A 17229-nucleotide genomic window follows, 5' to 3' on the forward strand; every position below is an offset into this window, starting at 1 on the left:
GCTTGAAAAATTAAGTTTCAAGACAAGACAAAAGGCTAGACAAAAGTTGCAGTTTTTACCCCTAAGGTGTTGTAGTCTTGTGCCCATAACATCTTCCACGAGCTAAGTCAGACATATCCTGACCACAGTTATCCATGCCCTGCTATCAAGACTTGTTCACTGCAGTGCATTATAGCATTTTGTACACTGGAAACGTCTATTAATTCAGAATAGGTTGCTAATTGGAAATTGGGACTAGGGAACACAGCATGCCAGGTTTTAAGACCAGGTGGTTGCCAATCACCTTCCGAGAACAATTCAAATTGTACCTGGCTGCCTGAAGGACAACTTTGGTCACATGTACCTGCCTGTGCATTGAAATCACTACTGTAGGGCCTTCTCCTGATGTTCCCCCCCAAAAATTAGGTGGGATGTGGCACCCCATTCTGAAATGCTCCCCCAAAGGTAACTTGTCTGGTTTGTTCTCTTTATGTTTTTCAGCACTAGGCAAATAACTCTATTTTCTAGGTATTTTTAAAAGCCAGTTCCCTGGTGCTCATGTGTGTTTCATCTGAAAACCACCATCCTAATCTGCAGGGTTTTTTCTTCTCCTTTTTTTTTTTAAAAAAAACCTCATTTAATAAAAAGGGGGGAGTGAGACAAATAAGTTTAATTTGGTGCAATACTAAGTAGGTATATACAAAAGCCCACCTTTCCTGGCGTGAAAAATGATTTCATTTCTGGAGGCAGATAGTTTTTGGTATTACTGAAATTCTGCAAAGAGAAACAAAACTAATTAGAAGAAATATTTCAATAGCAGTTTAGTCAGAACCTTGGTTGGCTCTTGGGAGCCACACTAGTAAAAAAGCTTTATTTTTATAGGTATCAGAACAGATTTTTGATTCAATATTATGATCACGGTAGCAGATAAATTTAATGAAAAACAGCCAGTTTCCCAGCAGCACTTTATAAAGACTGAATACCCTGTGTTATACACAATATTATGGAGTAGAATTTATTAATCTTTCAAGTCTATAAAATTGAGAGCCCTCCAGATACTATGTTGTTTTGTTACCACAGAATAGTGGTTCTCAACCTGTGGGTCCCCAGATGGGACTACAACTCCCATCATTCCTAGCCAGCATGACCAGTGGTCAGGGATGATGGGAGTTGTAGTCCAACAACATCTGGGGACCTACAGGTTGAGAACCACTGCCATAGAACAAAACAGCTACCCTTTGTAATAAGTTGCACTTACCATGAAATGTTATTCTGGTCAGCAAAGAGTGGAGCACGCAGGTAAGGCTTCACTCCTCTTCTGGAAAGCAGGGTCAAAACTTTTGTTCTTGCCTTCCAGAAGAGCTAACCCATACCTGTAGGCTTCACTTCTCAATTCAGCAAGGAAAGGTCCCAATCCACAAGCCAAATTTTACCTTGTCAGGTTGAGTGAAATACCGAGCTGGAAGTACAGGGTCTTTGGGCGATTCCAAACTATATGTTGTGCTCTTTGATATTATGATGTTCATTGCTATATCACACACCGTGTAAAGTTTCTGGGGAAGGGAAAGAAAGTGATTTTGAACACTATCAGAAAACATCCTAGAGTACTATAAATAAAGCAAGTTTTGTATGTAAAAGCTCATATATATTTTGTAACACCATCAATCTACATGAGGGAGATGGATATTGCAGCGTATGACATAATGTCACCTCTCTGCTCAGCATATGAATGCCTGCAACTATGGAATCCAGATTATCTGAGGGATAAAATGGTCCAGCCCCCCCCCCCCGGCCCCCATTTCAGTTCTACGAAAAATGGAATCAACCTTCAATATAAGAGAAAAGTAGAATACAAAGTTCATTTTATCCTGAAAGAACACACTGCCCAATAAGTTCCACCTTTTACAGCACTGGTCTTTAACTGGTGGGTCGGGATTCACTAGTGAGTCACAGCCTGATCCAAGTGGATCACAGTACTAGCAGGGCAACCACGTAAATATATGGTAAAGAATTAAGAAATGGGTCCCCAATTGCTTGTTATGAGGAATATGAAATACATTTTTAAAAAGCTAACAAAATTTATAAAGCAGCAGCTTAAGAACATCTTATACAATTGCCAAGCACAATTCAAGCAGATCAGCTGGGATGTTCATGAACATCCTATGATATGATAAAGGGCTGTTTCTTTGGATTTTTGGAGTCAAGGCTGATTTTTGAACAACATATCTCATAGAGAAGCACAGCTGATAAGAAGCAGCAGCAGACCTGTGTTGGGCAAAAAGATTCCTGCAGTGCAGGGGTTTGGATTAGATGACTCTTGTGGGTCTATGATTCTCTCTATGATTCTATAATTGTAGGAAATTATTATAAAGAATGACCGAGCAAGAATAAAGGATTGCATTTATCTTACAACGATCTTGGGAGAGCTAGTGCCTATTGTTGAGTTAAGCTGGAATCTGTTAAAAATACTTCCCCAAGGAATCAGAAGATATCAACGAGTTGCATGAATCTGAAGAATCATAGCTAAAAGCAACTTTTTACTTGTGACCGACTGGTTCATAGACTTCATTGTTATTTGTATGGGTTTGTTTGCATATGTTCATGTTGTTGATAAGTTTTATTCGTATAACATAACTAATTGAGTCTATTTATTGTGCATGAACATCCTAGATAATCACAGCTGCTCAGACAACCTTCACAAAAAGCTTAATACCTAATAATATAGTACTCTTGAAACAGGGCAGGCACTGTGCAGGTGTCCAAAAATCATAAGAGAGTAACTGATCGATCACTCTCTCTCTCTCTCTCTCTCTCACACACACACTTCAATTATCCTAATTCCTGCATCCAAATATTTTAATTCAACTTACTTCATTCATTTTTGGGTCATCGGGTCCTTGAGCATCTTTTGTCTGTTTAATGTTTTCTACCATTTTTCTGATAAATGCATGGCTATTATTTTCATTTTTAGACATCAATATTTCTAATATGAACCAAAGACACCTAAAAGAAAAATTCCTTATTAAATATATAACTGTCAGAAAATACAACCATATACTCTGCAAAAGCGCATGGTCATCGGTCATGGATGCTTTAGCTCAGTTTCCTGCATTGCAGGGGGTTGGACTAAATAACCCTTGAAGTACCTTCTAACTTTACAGTTCAATGATTCTCTATTCACAATGGTTAAAAATAATTAACTGATTTCTCTAGTCTGGGAAAAGAGAGAATTGAAAAAGCGATTTCCTTAGCGAAACTAATACAAACTACAAATCAGCATATGAAAACAGACTGACACATACTATCAATTGTATAATGTATCTTATCTTTTTAGAAAGTCTTACTCTTTAATATCTTTCAGTTGTTCGATATCTTGAACTTTGACATAATCGGGATCATGAGCCAGAAGATGGATAGTATACGGAACAACATACTCTGGTAAAAGCGACAAGAGTTTTTCTGAAAGTGTAAAATTGAGGGGGGAAATAGTAAGGTTTGGATTGCTTCATAATAGTGATTAAAGAATATTCAATTTATATAGATTCCAATGCAAATCATTTTCAATCTCATGCAAATACGTCCACAAAGACAAGCGCATATATGCGGGTGGCCAGAAGATTCCAACTTCTGGTTGAAGGCTTTAAAAAGTTGTAGCCCTAACCCTAGAAATAACTGAGAGGCAATGACATCAATATTGGGCAAAAATCAACTTCAGTCAGAAACCTTGCTCCTGCACATACACAGCTGAAGCTTCCAGAAAATTTAAGAAGAAGAAGAAGAAGAAGAAGTAGTAGTATAGTAGTTTGGATTTAATATCCCGCTTTATCACTACCCTAAGGAGTCTCAAAGCGGCTAACATTCTCCTTTCCCTTCCTCCCCTACAAAAAACACTCTGTGAGGTGAGTGGGGCTGAGAGACTTCAAAGAAGTGTGACTGGCCCAAGGTCACCCAGCAGCTGCATGTGGAGGAGCGGGGAAGCAAACCCGGTTCCCCAGATTACGAGACTACCGCTCTTAACCACTACACCACACTGGCTCTCACTGGCTTTAAGGGCAGCCCCACATACAGCACAGCACAATAACCTAATCTAGAAATTATTAGGCCGGTACTTACCGCTAACTGCTGCATGCTGCTTCAGATATTCCCTTCTCACATTGATGTTTTTCACAAGGCACTGTCTCGCATGCGCTCTTCTCTCTTTTACGGGGTCTTTTGCACACAGTGCACATATCGCCATATACTCTAGTGGCAACCGTAGCCTTGCTAGACCTTTATGAAGTTTCTGAGCAAATGCTTGTCTAACCTGGTAACATTCATCCTGGGGGGAAAAAAAAGATTTTATACAACAATGACTTGTTCCCTATAGGCTCACCTTTTCTTAGAAGTCCAACGTACTTTGCTGCACATGTTAACACTGTAAAATTTTGACTGTGTCAAGCTATGTATAATTAGCATGCAAATGCCCAGCAATGCCCTTCTGTTTAACTTACATTAATAGCTAATGCACACAGCTGGTACTGTTCTAACGTAATGATTTCGTGATAACAAGGCTCCTGGGCTAGCTTCACAATAGCACTTGCAGCAGCTAGCCTCAGACGAGACATATCAGGTTTGCTGAAAAAGAAGAAACGGAATATGAACTAATTAGGATAATAACCACTAGAGTATTGTGCAAAGGCTCTTCATGCTTGGCTCACATTCGTTTTCTCACAACCCCCATTACACGTACCCGAAAGGCAGGAAGGGTCACCTGTCAAGATCACATGATCTGCCTTCTCAGCGTGGCAGTATTCAAACAACCATAGCTCAGCTTATAAAGCAGAGACGAGCGCTGGCCTTCACATATCACCATCAGTAGTTTATTTGGATGCCACTTTGCATGCCAAATTTGTGTCCAAAGCGGCTCACAACGTATCAAATGAACAATATGTACAGGTAACTCGTATCTTACTCTTATTTCACTAACACGTTTGCAGCTTTCTGCATTTGGCCAGGAAGTAATTAATTCAATAGGAAGTGGATGGGGTGGGCCAAAAGAAGGGGCAGCGGGGGGTCTGGGCGCAGAAACAGCCCCACCTTCTCTTCCTTTCAAGGTGAGAGCAATGGCAAGAGCAGCACCAGCAGCCTCTGAAAGGAGCCAATCAGCAGCATGGAAAACCCAGCACAAGGAGACCCAGAGGTATAAGCGAGTTTGAGGGCTTAACAAAAAAAAGTTTGTAGGTTTGCAGGGAGAGAACAGAAAGAGCAGCAGGAGTCTAAGAAGGAGAAGCAGCAGCAGCTAGAAGAGGATTGAGAAAGGCTAAGTGGAGGAGGGCAAGTGAAGCTGCAGGGAGGGTGTGATAGGTCACTTGCCAAGACCTCAGTAAGTAAGCTTAACGACCAGATCTCAGGAGGTAGAGTGAGTTATGGGGGATCGTGCGAGCTTTACACAATTTTGCTTATGTGCACAATGGCCAGGAACGTAGCCCCCACGTAAGACGTGAGCTACCTGTTTTAACAATTTTTAAATTATATATTAAAACAATTAATTGCATAAATAAATACAACTTTTAAAAAAAGAAATACCGTATTTTTCGCCCTATAGGACGCACTTTTCCCCCTACAAAAATGAAGGGGAAATGTGTGTGCATCCTATGGGGTGAACGCAGGCTTTCGCTGAAGCCTGGAGAGCGAGAGGGGTCGGTGCGCACCGACCCCTCTCGCTCTCCAGGCTTCAGGAGAGCCCCACCGCCAGCCCCACAAGGTCGGGGGACAGAGGGAGGCGGAATGCCGCCATCCCGCAGTCTCCCGAAGTGGTTTGGAGGCTGACCGCGGGGAGACCCCGCCGCCAACCCCGCAAGCTCCGGGGACAGCTGGGAGGCGCAGCGCATCTTCCCGCTGTCCCCGGACCTGGTCTGATGGCGGGCTGCGGAGAGAAGAGTGCTTCTCCCCGCTGCCGGCCCCACAAGTGCCTGGGGGAAAAATAATTTTTTTTTCTTTATTTCCCCCCCAAAAAACTTGGTGCGTCCTATGGGCCGGTGCGTCCTATGGGGCAAAAAATGCGGTACAAATAAGCTAACCTAATTTCAAAGCTGAAACTAATAAAAATAATAGCAGCAGAAAAATAAAACAAAAGATTTCCATTTGAATGATCCAGATGATTCAACTGTATCCAAGAGCTTGGATCCGAGACTCAAACTTTAAAGATCCAAAGGCCTCTGCATGCAGCTGTTTCACTCCTCCCTTTCCCGTGAGCCACAATTAATCCAGGAAGTCTTCAGTAAATCATAGTTTTCCATTTTTGTTTGAACCGGAAACTATGGTTGCCAAGCTCTGGGACATGCCAGGCTACTAAACCATGGTTTGACATTGGTTTAATCATGGCCCGGGTTGTTCCAAAGCTCAGACAAAACATAAAATAATGATTGATTAGAGACTTTTTGGATTAACTTGTGATTTGCAGAGAAGTGAGGGCAAAGGGGCTCTGTGCATGGTAAAAAGACCTTCTGCATATCTTAGCTTAACAAGCTGAGATATAACTGGGCCAATTTCAAACTATAAAAATTGCGACATAAACTTGTTTGCTTTCCTCTTTCCTTCCATTCTTCTTTGGTGCACAGTGTATTAGACTGCAAGTCTGTGCGCAGAGACGGTCTTATCTTCTGATTTCTCCACAATGTTTAGCAAACTTTATGTGCTTTGAAAGTGATAAATGACAACAAAAATTCCTTAAGAAGAAAGAAAAACTGGTACAGTATCTACTACAGCTTCGAGGACTTGGAATCCACAGCCACATGTGCCAAGTAAACAGAGGGCCCAGTTGGCAGTTTAAGAACATCAATTACCTGTTTAAACACTACCACCCTCCATGTTGACCACGTATGTGCAGAAGCACACAGCAGCATTCTGTTTTGCATGCATATCACTGGATCAGAGATATAACATGCTTCCACTTTCTATGCCAGCTGAAATAAATTACCCAAAAACTAGCTTTCCATATACCTAATTTTCCCCTGTTCTGTCAGGTCTCCATCACTGTGCAATATCGTTGATAACAACCTCAGGGTAGAAGTTCCTGATTTACTGAGGTTGTTCTTCATTCCTATCAACCATCGAACCATCATCTTGATGGCCTGGATCTGAAACAAATATGACAAACAGCAGAGGCAAATTATAACAAGTACAGTAGATCAATATAATGTCTCTGTAATTACATAGCAGGACACTTTTCTAAAAATGCTGTTCATTTAAAGAAAAAAGCTTTATAGGAAACCGCATAATCTGGTGAATAGGAACACACACACACACACACATATATATATCTCCAGCCCACCAAAAGCAGCTAATTCACATCAAGTTGTGGCTCTTCTCCTTTTTGAGTAAGTTGCTCCTTCCTCTCACCTTGCTGTTCCACTGACTACTGAAGATAAAGGCAAAGGTAAAAGGACCCCTAACCATTAGGTCCAGTCATGACCAACTCTGGGGTTGCGGCGCTCATCTCGCTTTACTGGCCAAGGGAGCCGGTGTACAGCATGACCAAGCCGCTTCTGGCGAACCAGAGCAGCGCACGGAAACCGCCGTTTACCTTACCGCCAGAGTAGTACCTATTTATCTACTTGCACTTTGACGTGCTTTCGAACTGCTAGGTTGGCAGGAGCAGGGACCGAGCAATGGGAGCTCACCCCATCGTGGGGATTCGAACCGCCTACCTTCTGATTGGCAAGACCTAGGCTCAGTGGTTTAACCCACAGCGCCACCTGCGTCCCTGACTACTGAAGATAGTAGACTATAAAGCAGTCTCCAAGTTCTAATCAGATCCAGCCAGCATGGTCAATGGATGGTGATCACTGCAGAATTTGCCTTTGTGCCTTTGCTAAGTTTGCAGGCCTTCCTGACCAAGTTGCCCTACTTCGAAGCACACACCATATTTGAAAGGTCAACCAAGAATGGCTTCTGTGGCAGTTATCTGTTCTTTACCACCCTAGTGAGTGTCTTGCTGTTGTTCATCCAGCCATAAGAAAAAAACCTGCCCTACCAGAGAGACAGAAGTCATTAAACACAACATGTATTTAGTGACTGTGTGGTAGGCCTCGAGAAGTAAAATGGTACATAGAGAATGACTGACAGGACTAAGGAAGACTTGCAAAGCCTGATAAAGTAGGAAAGACAGGGGACAAAATGCAAAGGCAAGAAAAAATGTAATGCTATATTTAATTAGGAACTGGACTTCAAGTTACTGGAGTTTCATGGATTCTTCATGGACCATAACAATCCATGACATAAAAACCACTGTAAATCCATATTTAGGCTCTTCAGAATCAAATGAATACAAAATGGGGGAAAGAGTGGGTCTCCCACACTAAGTAGTCAATTATATCACTATTTCCCAAAGATCTGAAGAATCTGAAGAAGTGTGCATGCACACGAAAGCTCATACCAATAACAGTTGGTCTCTAAGGTGCTACTGGAAGGAATTTTTTAATTTTGTTTTGACTACGGCAGACCAACACGGCTACCTACCTGTATCCCAAAGATCTGTCACTGAGCACAGATAGTGGTATACAGCACTAGGTCATGCTACTGTTAAAGCAGCAAATTTCTGAATACACTCAAGACAGGCTAGGAATGCATAGCTATTCACATAAAGATAAACCTTCAAAAGCTGCCATTTAGGTGGGTTTGTAGTGTCAATTGCTCTCACATAGTAACCTTTTTTTTCTAAACAGAGGACAACTAGCATCCTTTGTATAAGGTGAAGCCAAAGATTAAGACCACCACTACTGAGAAAGTAGTTATACTTGTATCTGATTGGAAGCTTTAAGGCCTTGGCTATCTAACTGTAAAATGTATGGTGTCCACAATTTAATAAATAACGACATCCATTTTAACAAATAATACTGAATGGAAGCCGCATAAGGGCAATATGACCATGTTATTTACTGATAGTTCATAAATAAATTAAAAGATGTGTCTACCATGTACCATCTTAAAGAGTCTCACAAAAAGCTACTTTAAGAAGGGTGGGAGATCAGACAGAGAAAGGAACAAATTAGCTGAAAGTAAAAGTAAAAGTAGTTGTTTGGACTGATTGGGACTGATTGGGACATTAACGCAGCAGCAAGAAGATGATTAGAATCCCCCTTCGGATCTTGAAATATGGGTCCCCCCAACAAAAAAATTCGGCTTTGTAATTTGGAATTTATGTGATATGATTTAATTTGATGTGATTGGCCAGTTAATAAAAATTATTTTTAAAAAAGAAAAAAGAAAGTAAAAGTAGCACTGTAGACAAATAAAAAAAATGTGATAGGAAGATAATAATGTAAATACAAGTATTTAAGTGACTCACCTTTGCAAGTGTCTCAGGAGAAACCTCTTCATCTGGCACCCAGAGCTTAGTTGTCTTTTTACCTGGCATCTGAATAAAATTATATAACTTGTTTCATATACAATATTCAGAGAAGACCACTGTTTTTTCTCTACTTCATCTTAATATACAGCTTCTGTATAGATATATATTATATTATTCTTGTGAACCAAACCAGGAATACAGGACTGGGTGCCTATGCATACACCAATTTAACCATGTAAGCTAAATGGATTTTTCTTTTACCAACAAAAATCACATACTCGGAAGGCATGGATTATAGTGGTAGCAACGCTAAACCATTGCTTGTTTTAGCCATGGTATGTTGAGTAAGTTAGGATCCTGCACACCTAATGCTGGCTTGTTTTCTCTTGTGGAAAAAATGCTGTATATATGTTCATGTTTGCAAGGAAAAACATGTTCTGTGACCCCTGAGAGCTAAACAAAACTTGACTTAGCATTGTGTCAAATGCAGTGTTTGCGACACTTTATAAAAGTTGAAATCCAGGATTATAATTCAGAGATATGCATGCTTTGAATTTATGAACACTGTAATACTCAAGAGAATCCATGTACCTGTTTGTGATAGCAGAGAACCTGGTTGTGTGTATTTTAATAAAAAGGGGGAAGGGAGGGATGAAAAAGAGATGATGGGGAATTTTTTTCAAGGATTTACTGCTTTGAATTAATATTAGGTTAAAGTAATTTGGTTACAAACCCAGAGAGGCTTATTTGACACAGTCTGAAAAATATATTTATGTGAAGTCTGAAAAATATATTTATGTGAAGAAAAGGTTTATGCAGACATTATTTTAAGTAGTACTTTATTTTTCCTGTTTCTGAATTTCTTGCTGTAAAAAATAAAGTTATGAGTAAAAAAAAAAAAGTTCTTACCCTGTCATTCATTAACAAGTCTTTAACAATAAAGGTGGCCACCAAGGACTTTAATGGGGCAGCAAACTGATCAGGGGCCAACAAGGCTATGTGGCCAATGGAAACCAGAGGTGTAATCAGATGTTCAAGGTTGGTTGGATCTAGACTCTTATGCAGTGGCTAAAAAATAAATACAGCCATTAAGTATTAATAAATATTAATGAAAGTAAACTTAACTGACATGCCCTTAATTAGCAGGCTGTTGAACTAAGTTAAAGATAATCACTTTTGTTCAGAACACAGAAACATAGGAAACTGCCTTATATTGAGTCAGATCTTTGGTCCATCTAGTTCAGTTCATCCGAACCCAGAATGGTCTCCATGCAAGGAAGATGTTCTACCAGGGAGCTATAGCTCTTCCCCAAACAAACAGAACAAGGAATAGAACCAAATGTTCTTCAAGAAGCACATTTTAACTCCACTCATAACTGCAATATTTTCGGGTATCAAGCATTTAGTTATGGCAGTTTCCCAGAAAAAATACAAATGCGCTATAAAATTCCCCTCCCCCCACCAAGAAACATCCCCAATTACCTCAAATATCTGTGCAAATTGTGTTTCTTTACTGGAAAATATTGCATGGATGCAGTGAATAGCATACTTGGCCTGGCGAGGCGGTCCTTTCTTAGCTTTATGATGCAAAACTGGAAGCAAAGCACTAAAAGTAAAAAGTTTTTTTGTTAATGTATATCTGCCACATTTCTTTTGTTTGCTTTAAATAGATATAAATGTAGCAGTCAAAATGTTTCATTTTTATTTATTTTTTGCAAAGTGGAGGGGGAGAAGCACAAAAGCTATATTCAAGTACTTAATTTTTCTTCCACAGTAGTCTGAAAAAACAGGTCTTCCCTGAATGCAGAGAGCAAACCCACCAAGCCAAAATCCATAGGGTTTGAAAGTCTGTGGCTATCATTTTGAAGATCCGTGGCTGTATTTCCAGTCTCTCAGGATAATTGGTGCACCAAAATATCTGCCTCGTTTGTATTAAAATCTATGACTTTCCTTTCTAAAATATGTTTTTGTTTTTTTACTTTAAGCAATATGAGGAGCATTTCTCTCAGCACTATGCTAAGGAAAGCCAAACAATGCAGGCCTCAAGTTGACTGTGAAAAATAAAAGTCAACCAATTTCGACAGAAATACATCATCTCCAGCTGTGTCCTGGCAACTATCATCAGCAGAGATTGCTTTGTTTTAACATAATGGCCTGGTTCTCAGATAAAATTAAACCACAGTTAACATAAACTATGTTTTAACATGAATGAGAAGCATGTTGTTGTGCCCTGCTCAAAAAGTCCACACTTGGCTTCTTTCCTGCTCCATTCCTGCCACGTTAGGCAGGAAACAAGCCCGTCTGATTTGTCATTTATATGCGAACCCAGGCTCATACTTTGTTTCTCTTCAAACAAACTACAATTACATGCCAAGGTTTGCTCCTTGCTTACTGTTTATGAATTTTTTGGGAGAGAAATAAACCATGATCCCAGATTCATATATAACACAAGCCAGACTTTGGCTTGCTTCTGTTCCAGGGTGGTGACAGCGCCTTGTTATTTAGTGGAAGCAACAGGTGCAACCCGACGTCATCAAAATTAAGTGTTTCATTACTGACTTCCCTAAGAGCTAAATTCTGCCCAAGAATTCTAAAACTGTAATTTAATATGGACGGCCTAAAGGTACTGTATTTAACTCACGATCTGATGTGTGGGAAATCCTCTTCAATTTTGCCTCCCGTGTTCTTGAAAATTTGCAGTGCCGCTTCAGCCACCTTTTCATCATCCATTTTCAGACAAGCCAGGAGGGATTCAAAAGTTTCAGCTGAATGGAATGAGATAGGGTGTGTAAACGAAAGCACCTGCAAAGTAAGCAATATGGTTCTTTTAAAGTTTATTCTCACAACACTCCATACAAACCGAACCATTATATGACTATATTTACTCGGCTCAATTATTAAGTAATCTTTTATATACCAGGAGAAATCAACGGCAAAAAAAATACATCCACTAAATGCCTAGTTGTAGCCAGTGGCAACGCTCCAAATAATATAACAGCAGCTCTCAACTATAAAATTAAAATGCACAGGGAACATATGGCAAGACAGACTAACACAGCACTCATTCTCTCCATTTATCATCAATAATATGATCTGGCTATGCAGCAGCTGCACCCTAAATAAGACACACATACCCAGCCTACATAATACTCACAAGTTTGTCTCATGCTTTAGACCAGGCATGTCCAACAGGTAGATTGTGATCTCCCGGTAGATCACTGGATGTCTGCGGTAGATAACTAGCAGATCATTGGCTCCCCCCAAAAAAGCTCAACATTTTACCTCCTCCCTGAAAAAACCTCAACATCTTTGACCCGAACCCCCCAAAAAGGGGTAGATCACTGCCAGTTTTTAACTCTCTGAGTAGATCGCAGTCTCTTGGGAGATGGCCACCCCTGCTTTAGACCATCCCAACCACAGCTTCCATTTTTCCAGTAATGCTTCTCACTAACTACAAGAGGAGCTCTTTACCTTAAGCAATTCAAGACCTGCCCTGATTGCCTGATCAGTCGGTACACCTTCATCCTCGTCATCGGCTGTCCCATCTATAGATTTGTTCACTTGTTTAATTAGGGCACTAACAAAGGACAAGATCAAAGTTAATCAGCAGTAGATAATTTTATACTTGCTGAGCTATAGCTAGTGCTATTTGCATTACTAGTGCCAAAACATCCTTTCTGATTCCTTGTTAAAGTTGCATGACATATTAAGATAGACATTTTCCTTCCTTAGCAAGTAAATAACTATACATTCTTAAAAAGCTTTGATTAAATCTCAACTGACAGTGCTGATTGTGATGTACAACTATGAATAATAGTCGCCTTTGTAAAAGTAAAGGACCGTCCTTTACCTTACCATGAATAATACTTTCTATTACCTTTATGTTTTTTATAGCTAAGCAAACATCCTAAATGGAAAGCCAGAACACTGAATGGATGGTAATTTAAAGTGATTTTTAAAAATTATTTTAGGTGATGTCCATTATGTTGATCACAAACATTGTTATAAATGCACAAAGGTCAGGACTTCAGCTATTGCTGTTTTTACCAGTTACAACTACTGATGAACCCAACACCTTACCCCTTTTGGAAGTGACAAATTTGGGAGAACCATTTTGTTGCTTTCATGGGTGGAGCAGCTGTACCTATTGTTTTTTTGTAAGGGAACATGCTTACTTTAAGGGACGTGGGTGGCGCTGTGGGTTAAACCACAGAGCCTAGGACTTGCCGATCAGAAGATCGGCGGTTTGAATCCCTGCGACAGGGCAAGCTCCCGTTGCTCGGTCCCTGCTCCTGCCAACCTCGCAGTTCGAAAGCACATCAAAGTGCAAGTAGATAAATAGGTACCGCTCCGGCGGGAAGGTAAACGGCATTTCCGTGCGCTGCTCTGGTTTGTCAGAGGCGGCTTAGTCATGCTGGCCATATGACCTGGAAGCTGTACGCCGGCTCCCTCGGCCAATAAAGCAAGATGAGCGCCGCAACCCCAGAGTCAGTCACGACTGGTCCTAATGGTCAGGGGTCCCTTTACCCCTTTACCTTTACCTTATGCTTACTTTAAAAAACAAATCTTACCTGTAATGTTGTGAGAATTCACTGACACCAAAAGAGGACTTTTCTGGGTAGTTGTGATTTCCCACCTGCTCTGTATAGCTCTTGAATAATGCCACACACAAAGTACGTAGCATAATTTCAGCAGCCTTCAGGGTGGGAAAACTATGGCTGCCCAGAAGAGCTCCTCTCCTGCTGCTACTGCTAATCGCAATGACTGCAAAACCCTTTCTTACCTAGTGCAAAAAAATAAAATTCTAAAACAACGAATCTGTTGCCACCATAAGCAACTCCCTGCCCCAACACATTGCTAATATGTTTGGCCTGAAATTTGGCCCTGAAATTTTTCCCTATTCAGAGGACTTACTTCATTTTTCCTTATGAAAAGTGGTAAAAATTTAATTTCTGCAATTTTCTTTGTCTCAGCTTTATAGTTATTACTATTTATAATATAATCATCAAGAGAGGAATAAAGTAAATTTTCTCATCAATAATAAACCTGTCTGTGCAATACCTCCTGCCAGTTTTATTGAATTTTACCACTAAATTAAGTGAAAAGAGGTACCTGATAGATTCTGTATCAATGTGCACAGGGGCTATCCTCTCCAGCAGGAACTTTATCATTTCCAGAAATGGGTTTGTAGGTTGCTTGGGATTTCCTAGCTTCTTTGTAATTTCTCGCTGCAATATTCAATGTTAGCCAACAGTTAATTGACAGACAAGACAATTCAATAACCAAAAAGTTATGCTTTAATACCTATTCTTACCACGCATCCTTCAGCTTGTTTGCATGAACATGTTGGGCTAACAAGTGTTTCCAACTGGTGCTTAATTTTGTCATCATCTTCGAGAACTTGCGTGAATTTCTTCATGAAATCTTGTGCTTTGCCAGGATCTGGCAAGTTTCCTTTAAGGAAGTGAAATATGTTTAGGTTCAATGGGACTTTTAAATCACTTAATAGAAAAAAATTAAGAAGCCTAATACTTACAAACAAACAAAAACTCCACCCCAAAACCAGTTGTAGTTAGCTTCTACTGTGGCTGGCAAGCTTCAGCGATGGGCCACTTTGAAGCTCTTAAGACTGTGGCAAACACAGTAAAGGACCCCTGACCATTAGGTCCAGTCGTGACCGACTCTGGGGTTGTGGCGCTCATCTCGCTTTATTGGCCGAGGGAGCCGGTGTATAGCTTCCGGGTCACGTGGCCAGCATGACTAAGCCGCTTCTGGCGAACCAGAGCAGCACACGGAAACGGCGTTTACCTTCCTGCCAGAGCGGACCTATTTATCTACTTGCACTCTGACGTGCTTTCGAACTGCTAGGTTGGCAGGAGCAGGGACTGAGCAACGGGAGCTCACCCCGTCATGGGGATTCGAACCACCAACCTTCTGATTGACAAGTCCTAGGCTCTGTGGTTTAACCCACAGCACCACCCGCATCTGACAGAACATATTACAGTGGTACCTCTGGTTACAAACTTAATCTGTTCCAGGGCCTCCGGCTGCGCGCATGCTTCTGGCGTGTGATTTTCGCTCGCATCCCAGGGCAAAGTTCGATACCAGGACAGCTACTTCCAGGTTAGCTGAGCTTGTAACCCGCCAATGTTCACAAGGAGGACGGTTCGCAACCAGAGGTATTACTGTAGTTAGATACCGCCCAGTGAAAAAATATTCCCCCACTACTCCTCAGTTCTAAATTTCAAACCACTAACTGTACTGATGATATATGTGCTTATGCTAACAATATTCTTCAGACAACTTGTTCTGGGTGGGGCATTTCAGACCTCAATGTCTTAATACTCTCTCCAAATTAGAAAGTACTTCAATCAACAGTTGAACAAAAAAATTAGCAAGGGAACAGTGTTAAAAGTATTAAAGCTTTAAAACATTTTTAAAAACTTACTTGTTATTACCATCACTTTTGAAAATATAGCTTTACTACTGGCATCTGTCTGGAAATTAAATGAGAAAGCACTTTTGAATGTCAAGACTTTGCATTGTGAACTCACACAGCATCAGGTGTAATGCTGCACCATCATTTCAGAAATAGATAACATCATTTTTATACATCATCCTTATACAGAAGTTGAATACAATATAAAGCTGGATTTCAACACAGAGAATAAGGTAATTGTCCACTGCTGCTCTTAAAACCATGATGGGTATATAGAGATATATATATGCTACATTCCTAAGCATATTTACTCACAATCGGTTTACATTTTGACAAGCAGGTTTGTGCTGTTGGAAATCATCAGGGAAAAAGTTAAGGACCAAGGAAAAGACCAAGCAAGCCTAATAATAACCCCAAAATGTGGGTTTCTGCAGTAGCCACCTAACAAAGACCATAATCTACTCTATTTTTTACCAGTGTATTTCTTTTTATAACAGCAGGCAAAACCATCTGTAGTGTTTCTTTAAACCATATTCAGGTTGCTGCCTTTAAAAGTATATTTGTCACCTTACCATAATATAAATAGTAGCAACAGATACAGTGTTGCCAATTTGAAAAATTACACGAAAAAGTTAATGCAAAAAAAACAAAAAACAAAAAAAACTAAGAACCAGCCCTCTTTGAATAACTAAATTCCATTTAGCATTCTCCAAGCTGGTACTCTGTGGACTACAGTTCCCATCATCTGACCACTGGCCATGCTGGCTTGGGCTGGTGGGAATTATAGTTCAAAATATAGAGGGCACCAGGTTTGAGAAGGAAGCAATATGAACGTTCCATTTTATCTTATATTAAAAAGATGTTTTACATCATCAATGATACTCGTGACTGTGTTATTTCATTTCATTAATTCAATGTGCAATAAACTGTTGCTGTTTTTCTAATAAAATACCATCATAATCCAAGAATGTTCTCATTTTTACATTGTCAACACATGAACTCCCTACTAATTTTATAAACAACTGCCTATAAACAGGGAACTATGAACACCTGTCAGAAAGGGGCAATCTAGTTATAATGGGAAAAGGAGGACTCCTTTATTTTAAAAAAATATTACTGAAAAATACTTATTTTAAAAAAGGAATAAAATGCCAGCATGTAGTAATAAATATAATATTAGCTTATTTGATTGAAACCAGATAGCTGTCAGAAATGATTTCATTTGCCATATCCCTATCTCACTTCATGCAAAATTTCTCAAAATGTTTTGGGTTTTTTTAAAGCCATCAAGAAATTCAACAACTCAGTTTTGACTTTTGAGTCAACTGGAAAAGAATGGAGAGGCAATGTTTCTAATGGCAACTGCTAAAAGTTCTGAAGTACAGTCTAGCCTACAGAACAACTCAAACAATTCAGACCCATCATTAAGCGGGAATGAAATCCAATACTGCTGCTGAAGTCTGTCAGGTTCTTGCTGCAA

The 17229-nt window shown here is 40.0% G+C and overlaps 1 protein-coding gene across 2 annotated transcripts in view; it reads right to left on the reverse strand.

Moving 5' to 3' along the window:
• The window catches only part of PDS5B (PDS5 cohesin associated factor B), a 69711-nt gene that overhangs the window by 9169 nt on the left and 43313 nt on the right, over positions 1–17229 (reverse strand). For both annotated transcript variants that reach the window (XR_014525069.1, XM_083498850.1), the window contains exons 15-29: positions 15759–15807; positions 14625–14764; positions 14423–14538; positions 12782–12887; positions 11952–12112; positions 10793–10916; positions 10220–10378; positions 9308–9376; positions 6961–7097; positions 4470–4593; positions 4093–4297; positions 3324–3438; positions 2850–2982; positions 1413–1532; positions 691–753 (exon numbers count right to left, since the gene is read on the reverse strand). Coding sequence is in view for 1 of the 2 variants with exons in the window: in XM_083498850.1 (XP_083354976.1) it covers positions 691–753; positions 1413–1532; positions 2850–2982; positions 3324–3438; positions 4093–4297; positions 4470–4593; positions 6961–7097; positions 9308–9376; positions 10220–10378; positions 10793–10916; positions 11952–12112; positions 12782–12887; positions 14423–14538; positions 14625–14764; positions 15759–15807 (1821 nt within the window). In the remaining variant the exon portion in view is untranslated. The remainder of the gene's footprint in view (positions 1–690; positions 754–1412; positions 1533–2849; positions 2983–3323; positions 3439–4092; positions 4298–4469; positions 4594–6960; positions 7098–9307; positions 9377–10219; positions 10379–10792; positions 10917–11951; positions 12113–12781; positions 12888–14422; positions 14539–14624; positions 14765–15758; positions 15808–17229) is intronic.

Source organism: Podarcis liolepis (assembly GCF_965112155.1).
Source record: "Podarcis liolepis genome assembly, chromosome: 4".
Lineage (NCBI taxonomy): Eukaryota > Metazoa > Chordata > Lepidosauria > Squamata > Lacertidae > Podarcis > Podarcis liolepis.